Consider the following 15,894-nt stretch of genomic DNA (forward strand, 5'->3'; position numbering starts at 1 on the left):
CCCTACCAATTTATTTTGGATTTACAGGTTGTGGAGGGAAATTTCAGAAAATCACTCTTGCAGGAACAGGATGAACAATTCACATTCGACATTAGAGAGAACTAGATGTTTTCCCCAATCTACTTCAATCTTTTGATATGTGAAAATAAATATGTTGGACTACTTTTCCCAAGTACAGTCTTCAAAAGTAACCATGTTTTCTCTTCTCATGATCAACATTACAACCTCTTTTTTAAGAAACCTTTTCATGCTCAATATACCTGTGTGCCTTATGAAAAAAACACTTTATTTTGATTCAATTTAAAGGCCAATATGAAAACGAGGATGCTGTTAAACAGGCTGGCCCTAAGAAGCAGTGATGCAAATTCAGTCACATCCAATCAGTAATAATGGATAAATCTGCATTGTTGATGCTTTATGGGGGTGCCATCCAACTGTAAATAAATATTAATATTTAGAACTTAAATTGTGCCACATGACATACAAGGCTGTTTTGCGTAGAAAAAAAAAAAAAAATGACATTTACTTGTAATAAGTGCTCAAGTACAAGTATAGTTCAATCTTTCATAGATTCACATGCTTGAATAATCCTTCCCATTGAGCTGGGAGACCCACGGTATCATCACAACAGCAGGTCTAGGTTAAATATAGCCCAAAGGATTCAAACTATGGCTCCTTAGTAGACTCCCCGTCAATTACAATGAACAAAACTTGAACCAATAAGGGACAGTCAACCTGAAGCCTACACCCTGAAAAGCCACCATCCTTCGGATTTCATATCACACTTGTTTGAAGGAATAATCAACGATGGTGAGCCTCTTGCTGGAAGGAGGGTGGGTTGCATTTGAATCTACAAAATATGCTAATTCTGTCAAGTAACCTTGACATGAAAGTGCATGTCTCTTTATCCGTTTTATAACTGTCATAGTTTAACAAGCTTGAATCAGAATAACAAGCAGTGCATATCAATGGAACATAGTGGATGTACGGAAAAATCTTAGAGTGGCTCATCTTATCACTGCTTGGCCTAGTGCTAAATCTTTTTTTATGGTCTCTTCTAGACAGTAATGTCTTGTAGATGAGTGTAAATTCTCTCATGTTGCTGCTCTGCATATAGCTGTCAATGATGCTCCACCAAACAGTGCAAAGTAGATCTTGAATGAGTGGTTCCTCTGCTGTGTAGTGGCTTGCTTGCTTTTATGTGGCAGTACACAATTGTGGCTGCATGTCATCAAGTTATGCCCTGTGTGGAAACAGCTTCTCCCTTATATGGGTTTACAACAATGCCAAAAGCCAATCTGACTTCCTAAAACTCTTTGTTCAATCCAGATATACAACTTATATCTGGAGAATGCAAGGATCTCTCTTGAGTATATGCTGGATTCGGAAACTACTTCAATACCATTGTTTTATTCATGTGGAAGTCTGAACGTACTATAGCTATTCATTTTCGGTTAGTTCTAAAAAGGACTCCATCAGTGTGAAACTGGAGAAACGGTTCTTAAACTGTTAAAGCTTGTACCTTACTGGTTCTCTCAGCTGATGTTAATGCCAAGAGTAGGGTTACCTCCTAAAATAGGAACCTAATTCATGCCTTATGAATTGGTTGAAATGTAGAAGCTGGGAGAGGACTATACTGAGTTGCCACACCATTGGGGGGGGGGCTAATTTTGATTGCAGATGCATGACCTTTGCTCGAGGCATATGTTAACCCCGATCGAGCAAGAGTATGTGATGCAGCACTGAAGATATAGGATGTAAACTTTGATTTTCACACCAGCTACCACACATTTCCCATTTAGCATAATAAGTCTTATTTGTGGCTATAGATCTTGCCTGTGCCAAGATTTCTATGCAGTCTTGTGGGAAGACCAGACTTGAAAATTCAAGGTGTGAAGTTTTAAGGATGTTAGATCTGGCCACTGGTTCAGAGGTGTTGCCATGGCATCAGTGCAGTTTTTGGAGTGTCAGAGTGGAAAACATTACACAAACCAAAATTGTCTTGGGCCTGCTGGAATTATTAGCATTAACCAACAGAGATCCAGTTGAATTTTTACTAGTACCTGTGGAATTATGGGAAGAGGCAACACCTTCCCGATCTCGACTTTATTTATTTGTCACTCATGGCACTTGAGTGTATTGAGACGGAGCACATTTTCCCACTCGTTGTCCTGCCCAGGAAAATACTCTACTGTTAACAATGCTTTGCCCCGAGTGGCCCAACTCCACAGGGTCTGTGCTTCCTTTAATAACCCTTTTGATCTTGTTCCTCCATGTTTCATTATTTAAAATATGGTGGTGGTATTATTGATGCCTATAAACACTGACAATGCCTTCAGTATCCATAAGAATGACTGAAGACCTAAACACAATGCTCAGAACTTCAGAAGATTTATATGGAGGTTACTTTCTTCTTGGGTCAAATTGTCATTGACAGATAATTCCTGGAGATGAGCTCCTTCCATCATTTCTTGGACATGCCTGTTGTCAAAATAGTTTTTGCAGGCTTCATCAGGAAACTGAGATTTTTCCATTAGTTAGACCTTTCCTCCACCACATCAATCAGTTGTCTATCTTTGTAGTCTTATCTATTTTGTCAAGCAAAATGTCATATTTGTAGCCACTGACGGTCCAATTCTTTCTAAAGTGGCCTCCTATTCAGCCAACAGAATGCCATCAATGGAATACAGGAGATCATGACTAAAAGGTGTTTGAACTGTTGTACAATAATCTGTTTCTTGGATCAGATTAAGATCACTAGTGCCTGCAGTTTTAGCAACCTTTCCACTAAAGGGTAATGCTTTTCCTTTTATTGTACTCAATACTGTGCCCAGAATTTGAATTCTGGAATATGGACTTATGAAACACTTTTGTATGTGGACTGTCAGTTCCAGGCTGAGGAATAAGCTCAGAAATTCTTGTGTTGACTGAATGATGGACCGTTTTATCAGCCAATCGTCCAAATATGGAAACACTGAATGGCCTTTTTTCCTTATGTGCGTTGTGGCTGGTGACACACACTTCACAAATATCCTTGGCACCAATTTCAGCCTGAAAGGCAGTACCTTGAATTGAGAGTGGCAACCAGCCACTTGGAAGTGCAGACATCTCAGTAGCTGGGGGTTAATGGTAATAGTGATACAACCTGTACAACTGGTTCAATCATTTGAGGGCTAGCAGTCACCCTTTGCGGAGTCAGACTTAGCACATCTTGCAGAGGTTCTTATTCCGAAACTGTTGGACTTTTTTTTCCTTATGCAGGGTCATCACCAATCTTTTTGCCTCCTGCCTCCTATTTTTTCTGACCTGTTGTTGTTGGCTTTTGAACTCTGAGCACTTTACCTTGATAGGTGAGGAAAAACAACGCAACCCCTGTCCGGACACGAGTACTTGCTCAGATCGACGCAGCGCTCTCCTGCTAAGAAGAAAAACAATGCACACCGACCCGACTGGCGAAGAAGAAACAACGCAGGGTCTCGCTTGCAGGTGAGAAATCGACGCATCTCTAACCTTTTTTGATGCACACTCGCCCGTGCATGTTATTTTAACACGACCCAGGTACTTTTCAACACCAACAGTGTTCTTACTGTTTACAAAAGATTTAAGACTCTTTTGCTTTATCATCGCAACCCACACAGCGCAGTTTTGCTATCAACGTGCTGCAGGATTTTTGACTCAAACCTTGCTGGGCGCGGAAAAACAACGCAATGACTGCCCGGACCCAAGTGCTGCCCGGATCGGCGCATTGCTCCCCTGGAGGGAGGAAAAACGATGCACAGCAGACTGACCGGACTAGGAGACACAATGCACGAGCTCACTTGCGGGTAAGAAATCAACGCATTGCTAACCTTTTTCAATGCACACTCACCCTTGCGTGTTATTTTGATGCTACCCAGGTACGTTTCAATGCTAACAGTATTCTTACTGTTTAGAAAAAGGATTTAAGACTCTTTTGCTTTTAAAATTAATAACTTGACTTGTTTATGTTGGATTTTTGTCGTTTTGGTCTTGTTTTGTTTAGATAAATATTTCCTATTTTTCTAAACCTGTGTTGTGTCATTCTGTAGTGTTTTCACTGAATTACTGTGTGTGTTGGTACAAATACCTTACACCTAGACTCTCGTGCCAAGCTACCACAGGGGGGAGCAGGGGTTAGCTGAGGGTGATTCTCCTTTACCCTGACTAGAGTGAGGGTCCTTGCTTGGACAGGGGGTAACCTGACTGCCAACTAAAGGCCCCATTTCTAACAGGACCTTTGCTCATGGACATGAAGCGGATGTTCCTCCATGAGCCATTGCCAGGCTAGTTCGGGAGTGTCAAAGATATGGGTTTTGTTAGCATAGATTACTTGGAGTCTGGCAGGGAAGAGTAGGCGGTACTGTAGACTCATCGCTTTCAAATTCTGCTTGACGTCCATGTGGGAGCAGCGTTGTTGATGGACATCACGGGTATGGTCAGGGAAAAGAAGACCTGTGGCCTCTCAGAAACCGTTTGTAATAGTCTGCTATCACTAATCTTACATTTCTCACCAATGCAATTAGTATTTCAATAGTGTCTTGAGTAGTGTAATTAAGTCATCATAGTAGGGTGCATACATTTGCCGTGATTGGCTTTGATGCAGTTGGCCAGGGCTATATGCAGGACTAAATAGGCAGTCATCTTCAGAGCCATCAGGATCTGGTATCCTGGATGGTGGATACTTTATCATCTTAACTGAAGATGTGTGGCATTGCACAGCTTCCTTTGGTACCCCAGCGTCAGATATAAAGGTTAGTAGAGCTGTAAAGGATTCCTTAGCCATACATTTTAGAGGTTTTGCTGTCGTTGATGGGGTTGTCATCAATGGAGACGCCATTGAAGTGTGACTCAGATGAAGGGGTGAGCTGTTGCTGGAAGTGCCACAGACATCAAGTGTCATTGATTACTGTCTCATTGAGGGTGAAGGCATTGGAGCCGTAAATGATGGTGTTGTTGATGGCTGTTTCCATGTACATGTGGTCGTAGACAAACATTTTTCTTTGCTCCTGTCTTCAAGAAGCTTTATTGACAACTCTACAATAAATAGAGATATGAACAAGAGTGAGGATGGTGGGAGATTTCTGGTGGTCAACGGTGCAGACACTGTCAACAACAGAACCTTCATCAGAGGTATGCCTCTAAATGAAGGTCAGAGAAAAGATTAATGCAAAAATGTTATGTTCTGAGGCTCTGGAGATGGAGCCTTTGAGTAAGGGATTACATCAGGAGATTAACTGTGCTATTTGGATTGCTTCATAGCTTGTTTTGAAGTACAAGCTCTTTCACTACTGTAGCTGTTTCAGGAGCTTTTTTGTCTTTAGAGTGAAACCCCTTAAAGGTCTTTTGTGATGTCTTTCAAGACGAGATTGGTTTATCCTCATCTGAGGCCCCTTTTTCCTTAGATTTTTAAAGCCACAGCAGGAGTCTTACCTCCCTACCCTGTAAAGTTTTGTAGAAATACAATCCTTATGAACATCATCTGATTTTAGCTTTTTTTTCCTGCCACAAGAGCCATAGGGTCTAAAAAGATGCTTTATAATAGTATATGACATGTTGAAATAAGAGAGGTGAAAATTGTCTTCAGTCACTATAGCAAACAAGTCAAAACACAAAGTACATGGATTGTCTGTCAAAGAGCAAGGTTATGGTGGCCCACTAACCAAAGTAAGAAATCAGAAGAAACCAGAAGAAAAATGACTTCTCTGCGGAGAACTGAGCAGAGCTCAAGGGTACTACCTTCACACACAACATGCAGTCGAAATCTGTAGGATGGTGGCCTTTCAACGTGTGGTCTTCAGGTTGATTGTCTCTGATTGTTTGAGGTTTGGTTCATTTTAAAATTATGTGAATAAGCTACTACAGAGACATTGATTTTAGTATTTAGGCTATGTGTAACATAGAACTGCTTTTGTGATGTTATTGTGGGACTTTTGAGTAATTAATGTACGTAAATCAATGAAAGATCCAAAACAAGAGGAGCTCTGCTCAAGAAACCTCAAACAATATTTGTCTGATCTGGTGCACCCCTTTACTTATAAATCAGTCCGTGGAAAAGACACTCCCTAAAGTATAACTGACAGTCCCCTAATAACATCTGTTGTGAGAGAGGTCACTCTGCACCGGTAATAAAAGTTCAACCACACTGTACCCGTCCACGGACAATCAGTGCTCAATCAATCAATCATTCAGGGATTTGTAAAGCGCACTACTCACCCGGTAGGTCTCAATGACATTTTACAGAAAATCAGACAGCTATCTCATCGCCTCACCCATTCCTATTAACGTATGCTGTAAGAGATGTTGCTATGTAATGGTTACGGGTTCCAGTCACACTGCATCTATTTACTGATACTTTGTGGTTTAAGATCTCTTCTATACTATGGAGACAGCTTCTCTACACCCATCTGTTCATTCAAAAATCTGAATTGTCATAAATGGTTGTCTCGTATTTCGCCTGGTAATGCACAAGAAAAATCTATGTTTTCCTCTTCGCTTGGTAAAAGTGTGCACTATATTTAGCAGATTTCAACTTTTATAAGGTTGCGGATATTAGCCGCAATGTACCTTCAATTAATGTAATTTCTTGTTTTATAACAGAAGTTATTTTCAGATATGAGAAAAGAAAAATTCATTTTAACAAAGTTCTTAAACACACACTCCTATATTCTACTTGGTCCTTCTCGAATGGCACTCACTTTACAAAGTGACAGGTTCCCGGTCCCTACTGACTTGTAATCAGCACACAGTGGCATCTCTTACATTATAAGAGACAGGTTTATTTTTTCATATGCGCTTGTAACTAGTGCACAACAACATTTACTATACAATTGTTTATCATTATATATTTCCTTCACAATCAAGAACTACCTTTTCCAGCAAACAACAATCCTGACAAATCAAACTCCCTCTAAAACATGTGAACTGTCTGATGGTGTTTATGAGCCAACTATGAAATTGCCATTCGATGTGTTCCATGGATTTAAAAATGCAGGAAGAAGCCACCTTCACCTCCGATTACTGGACAGTGCTCCCTTTCCAACTTCGAGTTCACAGTGATAGCTTCTATTTAATATTCAGGTATTCATGATGCACAATCGATTGCTGTAAATATTTTGGAGTGGAGAGGAGGATGCCACAGTGACGGCTGAGAGGTGCAGATCAAATTATCAACGTGGAGGGATACACCACATTATTCATACATGCTGAGATATAGTGAGGGATGCAGTTAAAGAGCAGCCCAACATAAATGTTTTATTCTTATTTCTTGTTAAAATATAAAACTCTGCTACATAAGCTTGCTGTATCTTTCGCAGTCAATATGCTCCCCAATTAAAGAGGGACTTTGTTTTAAGATCAGACTTTCCACTTCCTAAAGTAGCTGAGCAATACTGTGGGTTCTAACAGAGCCCAACTACAAGAACAGTGCTTTGAGCCTGCAATCCACAACAGAATGCCTAGTTTCTTTGTTTTGACTCCACAGTAATTCCTAGTTTACTAATCAAGAAAGCTGAGGTTCTTTGTGAGCAGAGTCTTGCACATAACCACATTCCCTCATATGACCACATCCCAATTGTCTATTTGAGCTTAAAGAAGACGAGCCTCTTGCTCTGTGCTTTCTTACCAGTCATCAAGCCGATGTAGCAATAACTATAACAGAACATCTCCCACAGTCTTGGGATGCTAGGAATCACCCCAATCAAGGAAGACTTGGTAAACGTGGTCATTTCTTGTTTCTTCGACCGGCAGAATTCTTGCACCTCATTGGCCAAACTCACCAGCTGAAAGAAAAGGAAAGATTACTTTGTATCACTGAGGAAGATGGCAGGGATTAGGTACATTCAAATAAGGTTTCCTTCCTAATCTGTGTTTAATCACACAGGTCCCGGGGATGGAGATCAATCACATCCCTCTCAATCACTTGACTCTGCTGCACCCTGCATATAAGTGGGGAGCTACAGGTTGAAGCACCTATTTCAATACGATGAGATTACATAAATAATTTACAGAGTCTCATCTAATTTTCTGATTGTTCAAAATTTGTCTAAAAAACACCCACAAATACTATAATCCTGTGCATCATTCATATTTTGATTCACAGTGAGGCTCTAGCTTCTATTAGCGCTTGCGCTGGAAAATGTGTCTTAGGGTAAGTTTGAAATACTGCTAAGAAGGAGATTCAATGTGAACAGTACGAGGCTATATAAGGAACTTGGGGCAATGTACCTTCAGTGTCAAAAGCAGCTGAACAGCATTTGTGAATGGAGTTGGGGGTGGTAGCCCAAAATAAGTTACAGTCCGAAAAAAGAACAGATAACCAAAAGTCCAGCCCAGAGTCAGGAAGTGACAGGACCTGAAAAGGATAAGAAAAAGAAGATTGATACCGCTTCATCTCAGTGGATCAGAAAAATACAGATATCACAAAAGACCTGCAGTCTATTAACACCTATAAAAAAAAACAAGAGTTTAAGCCTCTCGCCTCCTTGGCATTCTAGCTATAAAAGTTATGCAATTTAATTTTCATTATGCTTTAAGACACAAGTACAATCACTTATCACAAAGAGGCTCAATAATTTCGACAAAGGACTAAGATTTTTCACCTGGTTGAAACTTTCTAAAACTCAGGAAAAATAAGAGAAGTATGTTTTGTTGTTAACTTACTGGTTTTTGCTTTCACTATGCTATGTGGAATAGGCAATCGTAATCTTCTAAAATACAAATGTGGTAATAAAAACATAGGCTCCATATAAAAAAAGAAGATGTGCGAGAAAGGGACAAAGACAATTAACATTGGGTATTGCAGACTTTTGAAGAACTGACCGCTATCTGGTGGAGGCCCTGCTACACAAGGCGATTCTTCATTATGCTTTATTATATCTTTCAATCAGTGCTCATTTTCACATGTGGTGCATGCCTTTCTGTTGCCAGACAACAATCAGTAGTCCCTTCACACCATCTTCCCTTTAACACTGGCCAGCCCATAGAGCGTTAGTGACCAGAGTCTGGGTAGTGAGAAGAGATGGGTACTAGAATAGTGTTTAGGGGATGTTTTCTGCTGAGGTCTACAGGTGAAAGCCTGATGGTGCATTCAATGGTTGTAAAAGATGCTGCTCTTGTGGCCCCACAACAGACAGAAATCAGAGGTAAGGGAAGTGGAAAACAGTGGTTGCTTTGCTTCATCAAACAAGACTCTGCAAGATGGCTGGTCTGCCACCAGATATAAAGACATTATCAGAAGAGACATTGTGCAAGTGGAATTAGCAGGAAGAAAGCACTTATGGTGATGAGAAAGGATTTCAAGCACAGTAAACAGTGCTTTAACCCAGAAAGACAGTCCTTTGATATAATGAGGGAATCCAATAGTGCAATGCCTGTATTTTCCAGCAGCCTGTTCGCATTGCCTAAAGTCTAGATCTGATCATGGTTAGCCCAACATGGAGGGTACTACAAGGGGGCAACTGAGTCTGGTGACTCACTGCATCAACTGGTGTCTTTGCTTTGTACCCACATTTTATTAGTGCTGTCTGATCTACATAGAGTCTGTCTGCATTAGACTCGTGTATATGTCTTACTCCTATTAATTAAGGCTTTAGACAGAGGTGGACTCTCATTTACCATTGCTCATCCAGACTTCTTTCTCCTGGTTGTGAGTTAGCATCATGGAAGTCTGTGTGGGTCACTGGACTGGTCCCAGAGTGTGGGATGATTATTATGCCTTGCTTGTTGTTGAGATCTGGTGCACGTGCTATCATTCTTACTCTCTGTATTGCACTATGCAGCCCAGCCTCACTGCAGGATATTTCCTATGTTCGGGATCACTGGTTCCCACTTATAGTGACTGAACCGTGTAGGAATGTTTGGCCTACTGCACCGTTCTATGGTCCAGTGTCAGTCTATGGCTCAGAAGACCCCAACTGTCAAGGAACCCTCTGCACTCAGACACCTCAGACCGAGGAGAAAAGGAGCACTGGTGTCCCTCGGTTGCTGAGCATCGCAAGACTTGAGCCCACTCCGCGGTTCACTCTGACTGGACTCCCAGTCCTAACCTGCAGCTTCTTTCCAACTGGACCGATCCCCAATGAGTAACATTGGGTACCCGAGCTGTACTACACATCTGCACCTGGCTGTTCCAGTGCCAACCGGTGTGAGATGCTAGTGTGGGCCTGACCTTCGCCCAATACTTAACTTAAATCCTTTGGTCCCGTAAGTCAACGTATTCTACCTGTTTGCCGTATTTGTTCTTCCCTCATAGGATAACACTACAGCTTCCAAGAACTGCACTAAGTGTGGCGTTTTTTACACTGTAATGATTCTCTTGCAAAAACTTACTTACTTAGTCGTATTGAGTCTTGTGCCGAAACATAATGAGTTGTGACTTTCATTTACTGACTGTGTATTTATTTGCAGATGTCCGTCACCCGTCTCTGATAAGCCCAAGGCTACTCGATCACACTAAACCCTAAAAGAGCACCTTGAGATAGCTAGGGCAAGCCCTATCCACTAGTAAGGGAACACCTGGACTCTTTGCATAGTATATCTCATTTTGATATATCATATAAAGAGCCAGCTTCTTACAAAAGTCTGTTAAGGAGTGGATACAAAGAAGCCACGGCTTAGTAACAATTTAAACTTTTCAGTGTTAACATTTTAAACTGTACATTCAATAAATTGTTCAAGCACAAATACATAATTCATTAATGCAGAATGTCTACTATTAGGACAAGCATTCTAAGGAGTGAGCTCACCTTCCATTACGACAATAGTTCCAGTAAAAAAGCACATGTACACAGGTATGCAAAAATGTAGTCGTTTGGTGCCTCTTGCAATGCTCCTAGATTTCTCCCCTGTATAAAAACAGAAGCCTACAAGCAAGACTCGTAGTTGTTTTCTTTCAAAATAAAATGTAGATCAAAAATTGCAACTTCAAAAAATATGTTTTCTAAAATATTGTGCAACTTGATACCGTTTCTGTGCGGCATAATTTACTATAAATTGAAGAATCAATGCAAAAACACAACTGGAAACATGAAAATAAACTAGGAGCCAAATACGTAAGTGACAAAGTACTTCCGCAGATACAGGCTCTTGCCTTGGTGCAGATTTACGACCTTCAGGTATTCCGAAGAGGTTGGAGGAAAGTCATACTCCCAAATAAAAAAATAAAATAAAAAAAACACCATATAGGAAATTGTCTTGGAGGGTCTGCCCATGGAGACAGGAAGATATGTAAATGCTCAGCAGACTGTATATTTTCCCCATCTAGCATCCCCGCCACCCCTCATACCTACCCAGAAGGATCATGAAAGACCTGGGTAACCACTAAGGGAGGATTTTTTTTTTAAAGGAGAATCCCTGCCCCTCCAGATTCCCTAATAAATGCAGAGAGGTAAACACAGTCGTAGCCAAATCTGCGCAGGAGTGGGCAGATAGTGCCCAAGAGATGAGTCCCTTGTAGAAGAGCAATGACTGGTTGATGGCAGCAGCAAAACTTGAGGACTGCAGTGCGCGTAACAGTCTAATAGGCTGCTTATGTTCCATGACAAAAACTCAAAACTCCATGGTAGGGGTGGCCTGGGTGAGTAAGGGCCATCTGTCTCAGACACAGCAGTGAGTGACGCAAGGCATTTGCTGGGGAGCAAGTTGAACAATGAAAGACAAAACATTAAAAACAAAACCCCCTTCAACAGTACCCAACAACAAACTCTCCCACCCCAAACTTCTACCCGTGAAGCATCTATTGCCCAAAACCTTTCAACAACAAACACAAAAAACATGCTGGGGTATTCAAGGTGGATCTCCTCCTTTGCAGGATCCATACGTAGAAGTCGTATCATTGGTAAGGCGCTCTGTGTCCAGAGCTAGTGTAGGTCAATGACCGGAGTAGCAAGAGATCATAGTGGAGCTACAAGAGGGTCATCCTCAGCAGAGGCAGTGGCACTGACTATCCCAGTCATCTCTGAGTGCAGGAGGGAAGCAAGGAGGTTGTTATCTGGGACCCACCAGGATCAGTTACTGAGGAGGCAGGGAAGCGTTAACGCTGCCCCTGTGACCTTTGGATTTAGGGCGGTGATGACCGGGCTTTGTGGGTCTAGGCCTGCTTGGCGCCATTTGGGGGCTCATATCTTTGAAAGGGGTATTTTTAAGTCACCCATTCCCAAGCTGCCTCTGGAGTGTCGAAGTGAGAGCGGAATCTCTAGATGACCCACAACTGTGCCGGGAAGAGTAGCATCTATTGCAAACACATTGCCCTGAGTTTCTGTTTTACAGGATCGAAAGATTACGTTGCAGTTGGGTTAACTTAGACTGAAACGATCATGATGGAGGATGTCTGAAAGTAGAGCTTCCCTTGGGCGCCTGCCTCCTGGGCAATATCATCATGGTAGTGGAAGTTCAATATCTTGACGATGACTGTCCAGGGAGGGGCCGGGGGAGGTGGACGAAGCACCCGGGTCTGGTGCACCCGCTCCATCACAAATAATGGGGAAAGAGATCCTTCAGCTTTCCAAGATCTGAGCCAGTTTTCCAAGAAGGTCTCTGGAAGAGGAATCTCAACCCCTTAAGGAAAGCCCACAACGTGCAGGTTGCTCTGATGGGATAGATTTTCTGTGACTTCGGCCCTAGCCTTAAGGGTGCGAATGGTTGATGTAGGTAGTTGGCTCTGTATATACTATTTCAAAGTAAGAAATAGTGTGCACAGTGTCCAAGGGTTCCCCTTAGAGGTAAGATAGTGGCAAGATTAGATAATTCTAATGCTCTATTTTGTGGTAGTGTGGTTGACCAGTAGGCTTATCAGAGGGTACTGTTAAGCATTTCTTGTACACACACAGGCAATAAATGAGGAACACACACTCAAAGACTTACTCCAGGCCAATTGGTTTTTATATAGAAAAATATATTTTCTTAGTTTATTTTAAGAATCACAGGTACATGATTTGAAGTAAACACACACAAAGCAAGGTACTTCACGCAGGTAAGTTAGGAACTTTGAATAAAAGCAATATCATACACAGTCTTTGTTAAAATGGCAATAAGCTATTTTAAAAGTGGACACAGTGCAAAAATCAACAGTTCCTGGGGGAGATAAGTAAAGTTTGTGAGGTAAGTAAGACAATTACAAGTCTCAGTTCCTGGGCATAGGCAGCCCATCGTTGGGGGTTCAAGGCAACCCCAAAGTTACCACACCAGCAGCTCAGGGCCGGTCAGGTGTAGAGGTCAAAGAGGTGCCCAAAACACATAGGCGCCTATGGAGGACAGGGGTGCTCCGGTTCCAGTCTGCTAGCAGGTAAGTACCCGCGTCCTCTGGGGGCAGACCAGGGTGGTTTTGTAGAGCAGTGGGGGGGGGGACACAAGTAGGCACACAAAACACACCCTCAGCGGCGGCAGGGGGTGCAAAGCAGGCATCAGGTTTCAGGTAGGAAACAATGGAGGGACCTGGGGGTCAATGTAGCGGTGCAGCCAGGCACTGTGGGGGGGGGGGGGGGGGGGGGGGGGGGTTCCTCAGGACAGCCACCACCTTGGCTAGGCAGAGGGTCACCTGGGGGCCACTCCTCCACTGAGGTTCAGTTCCTTCAGGTCTTAGGGGCTGCGGGTGCAGTGCTGGTTCCAGGCGTCGGGTCCCTTGTTACAGGCAGTCGCGGTCAGGGGGAGCCTCTGGATTCTCTCTGCAGGTGTCGCTGTGGGGGTTCGGGGGGGTCGTCTCGGGCTACTCACGGAGTCCTCCCTGTGGTATATGTTCTCTGGATCTTGAGCCGGGGGCATCGGGTGCAGAGTGGGAAGTCTCATGCTTCCGGCGGGAAACGTGAAGTCTTTAAAAGCTGTTTCTTTGATGCAAAGAAGTTGCTGTTGTTGAGCAGAGCCATTGCTCACGGGAGTTTCTTGGTCCTTTAGTCCAGGGCAGTCCTCAGAGGCTTCAGAGGTCACTGGTCCCTGTCGGATGCATCGCTGGTTGCAGGTTTTCGAGTCAGGAGACAGGCCGGTAGGGCTGGGGCCAAAGCAGTTGTTGTCTTCTGTCTTCTCTGCAGGCTTGTAGGTCAACAGTCCTTCTTGTTTCTTCAGGTTGCAGGAATCCGATTTCCTGGGTTCTGGGGTGCCCCTAAATGCTAGATTTAGGGGTGTGTTTATATCTGGGAGGGCAGTAGCCAATGGCTAATGTCCTTGAGGGTGGCTACACCCTCTTTGTGCTTCCTCCCTGTGGGGAGGGGGGCACATCCCTAATCCTATTGGGGGAATCCTCCAAAACGAAGATGGAGGATTTCTAAAGGCAGGGGTCACCTCAGCTCAGGACACCTTGGGGCTGTCCTGACTGGTGGGTGACTCCTCCTTGTTTTTCTCATTATCTCCCCCAGCCTTGCCGCCAAAAGTGGGGGCAGTGGCCGGAGGGGCGGGCATCTCCACTAGCTGGGATGCCCAGGGGCGCTGTAACAAAAGGAGTGAGCCTTTGAGGCTCACCGCCAGGTGTTACAGTTCCTGCAGGGGGAGGTGAGAAGCACCTCCACCCAGTACAGGCTTTGTTCCAGAGTGACAAAGGCACTCTCCCCATGTGGCCAGCAACATGTCTGGAGTGTGGCCGGCTGGCAGAAATTGGTCAGCCTACACTGGAAGTCTGATTGGTATCTCTAAGATGCCCTCTGGGTGTATGTTACAATAAATTGCACACTGCCATCCGTGTGCATTTATTGTGCTGAGAACTTTGATACCAAACTTCCCAGATTTCCGTGTAGCCATTATGGAACTGTGGAGTTTGTATTTGACAAACTCCCAGACCATATACTGTTATTGCTACCCTGCACTTACAATGTCTAAGGTTTTGCTTAGGGGCATAGTGCTCATGCACATATGCACTCACCTGTGGTATAGTGCACCCTGCCTTAGTGCTGTAAGGCCTGCTAGAGGGGTGCCTTACCTATACCACAGGCAGTGTGAGGTTGGCATGGCACTCTGAGGGGGAGTGCCATGTCGACTTAGCCTTTTTCTCCCCACCAGCACACACAAGCTGTGAAGCAGTGTGCATGTGCTGAGCGAGGGGTCCCCAGGGTGGCATAAGACATGCTGCAGCCCTTAGAGACCTTCCCTGGCATCAGGGCCCTTGGTACCAGGGGTACCAGTTACAAGGGACTTATCTGAGTGCTAGGGCTGTGCCAATGTGGAAGCAAAGGTACAGTTTAGGGAAAGAACACTGGTACTGGGGCCCGGTTAGCAGGGACCCAGCACACTTTCAATCAAAACTTAGCATCAGCAAAGGCAGAAAGTTAGGGGGTAACCATGCCAAGGAGGAATTTCCCTACACAACCCACCCCCCCTCAAACGAAAGAGGATGAGACTAACCTTTCCCAAGAGACTCTTCATTTTCTAAGTGAAAGAACCTGGAAAGCCCATCAGCATTGGCATGGGCAGCCCCAGGTCTGTGTTCCACTACAAAGTCAATTCCCTGTAGGGATATGGACCACCTCAACAGTTTAGGGTTTCCTTCTTTCATTTGCATTAGCCATCTGAGAGGACTGTGGTCAGTTTGAACTATGAAGTGAGTACCAAAAAGGTATGGTCTCCGCTTCTTCAGGGACCAGACCACAGCAAAGGCCTCCCTCTCAATGGCACTCCAATGCTGCCCCCTGGGGAGTAACCTCCTGCTAATGAAAGCAACAGGCTGGTCAAGGCCATCATCATTTGTTTGGGACAGAACTGCTCCTATCTCATGTTCAGAGGCATCTGCCTGCACAATGAACTGCTTAGAGTAATCTGAAGCTTTCAAAACTGGTGCTGTACACATTGCTTGCTTCGTGGTGTCAAAGGCCTTTTGACAGTCCATGGTCCAGTTCACTTTCTTGGAGGTAAGTTCTGTGAGGGGTGTCACTATTGATCCAGATCCCTTCACAAACCTCC

General features: G+C 43.7%; 1 protein-coding gene across 1 annotated transcript in view; it reads right to left on the reverse strand.

The window, feature by feature from the left end:
* The window catches only part of MBOAT7 (membrane bound O-acyltransferase domain containing 7), a 74,936-nt gene that overhangs the window by 27,574 nt on the left and 31,468 nt on the right, over positions 1-15,894 (reverse strand). Inside the window, exons 4-5 of the mRNA XM_069200783.1 lie at positions 8,242-8,368; positions 7,640-7,796 (exon numbers count right to left, since the gene is read on the reverse strand). Coding sequence (XP_069056884.1) covers positions 7,640-7,796; positions 8,242-8,368 — 284 coding nt within the window. The remainder of the gene's footprint in view (positions 1-7,639; positions 7,797-8,241; positions 8,369-15,894) is intronic.

The sequence above is a fragment of the Pleurodeles waltl genome, chromosome 7 (assembly GCF_031143425.1).
Source record: "Pleurodeles waltl isolate 20211129_DDA chromosome 7, aPleWal1.hap1.20221129, whole genome shotgun sequence".
Classification (NCBI taxonomy): domain Eukaryota; kingdom Metazoa; phylum Chordata; class Amphibia; order Caudata; family Salamandridae; genus Pleurodeles; species Pleurodeles waltl.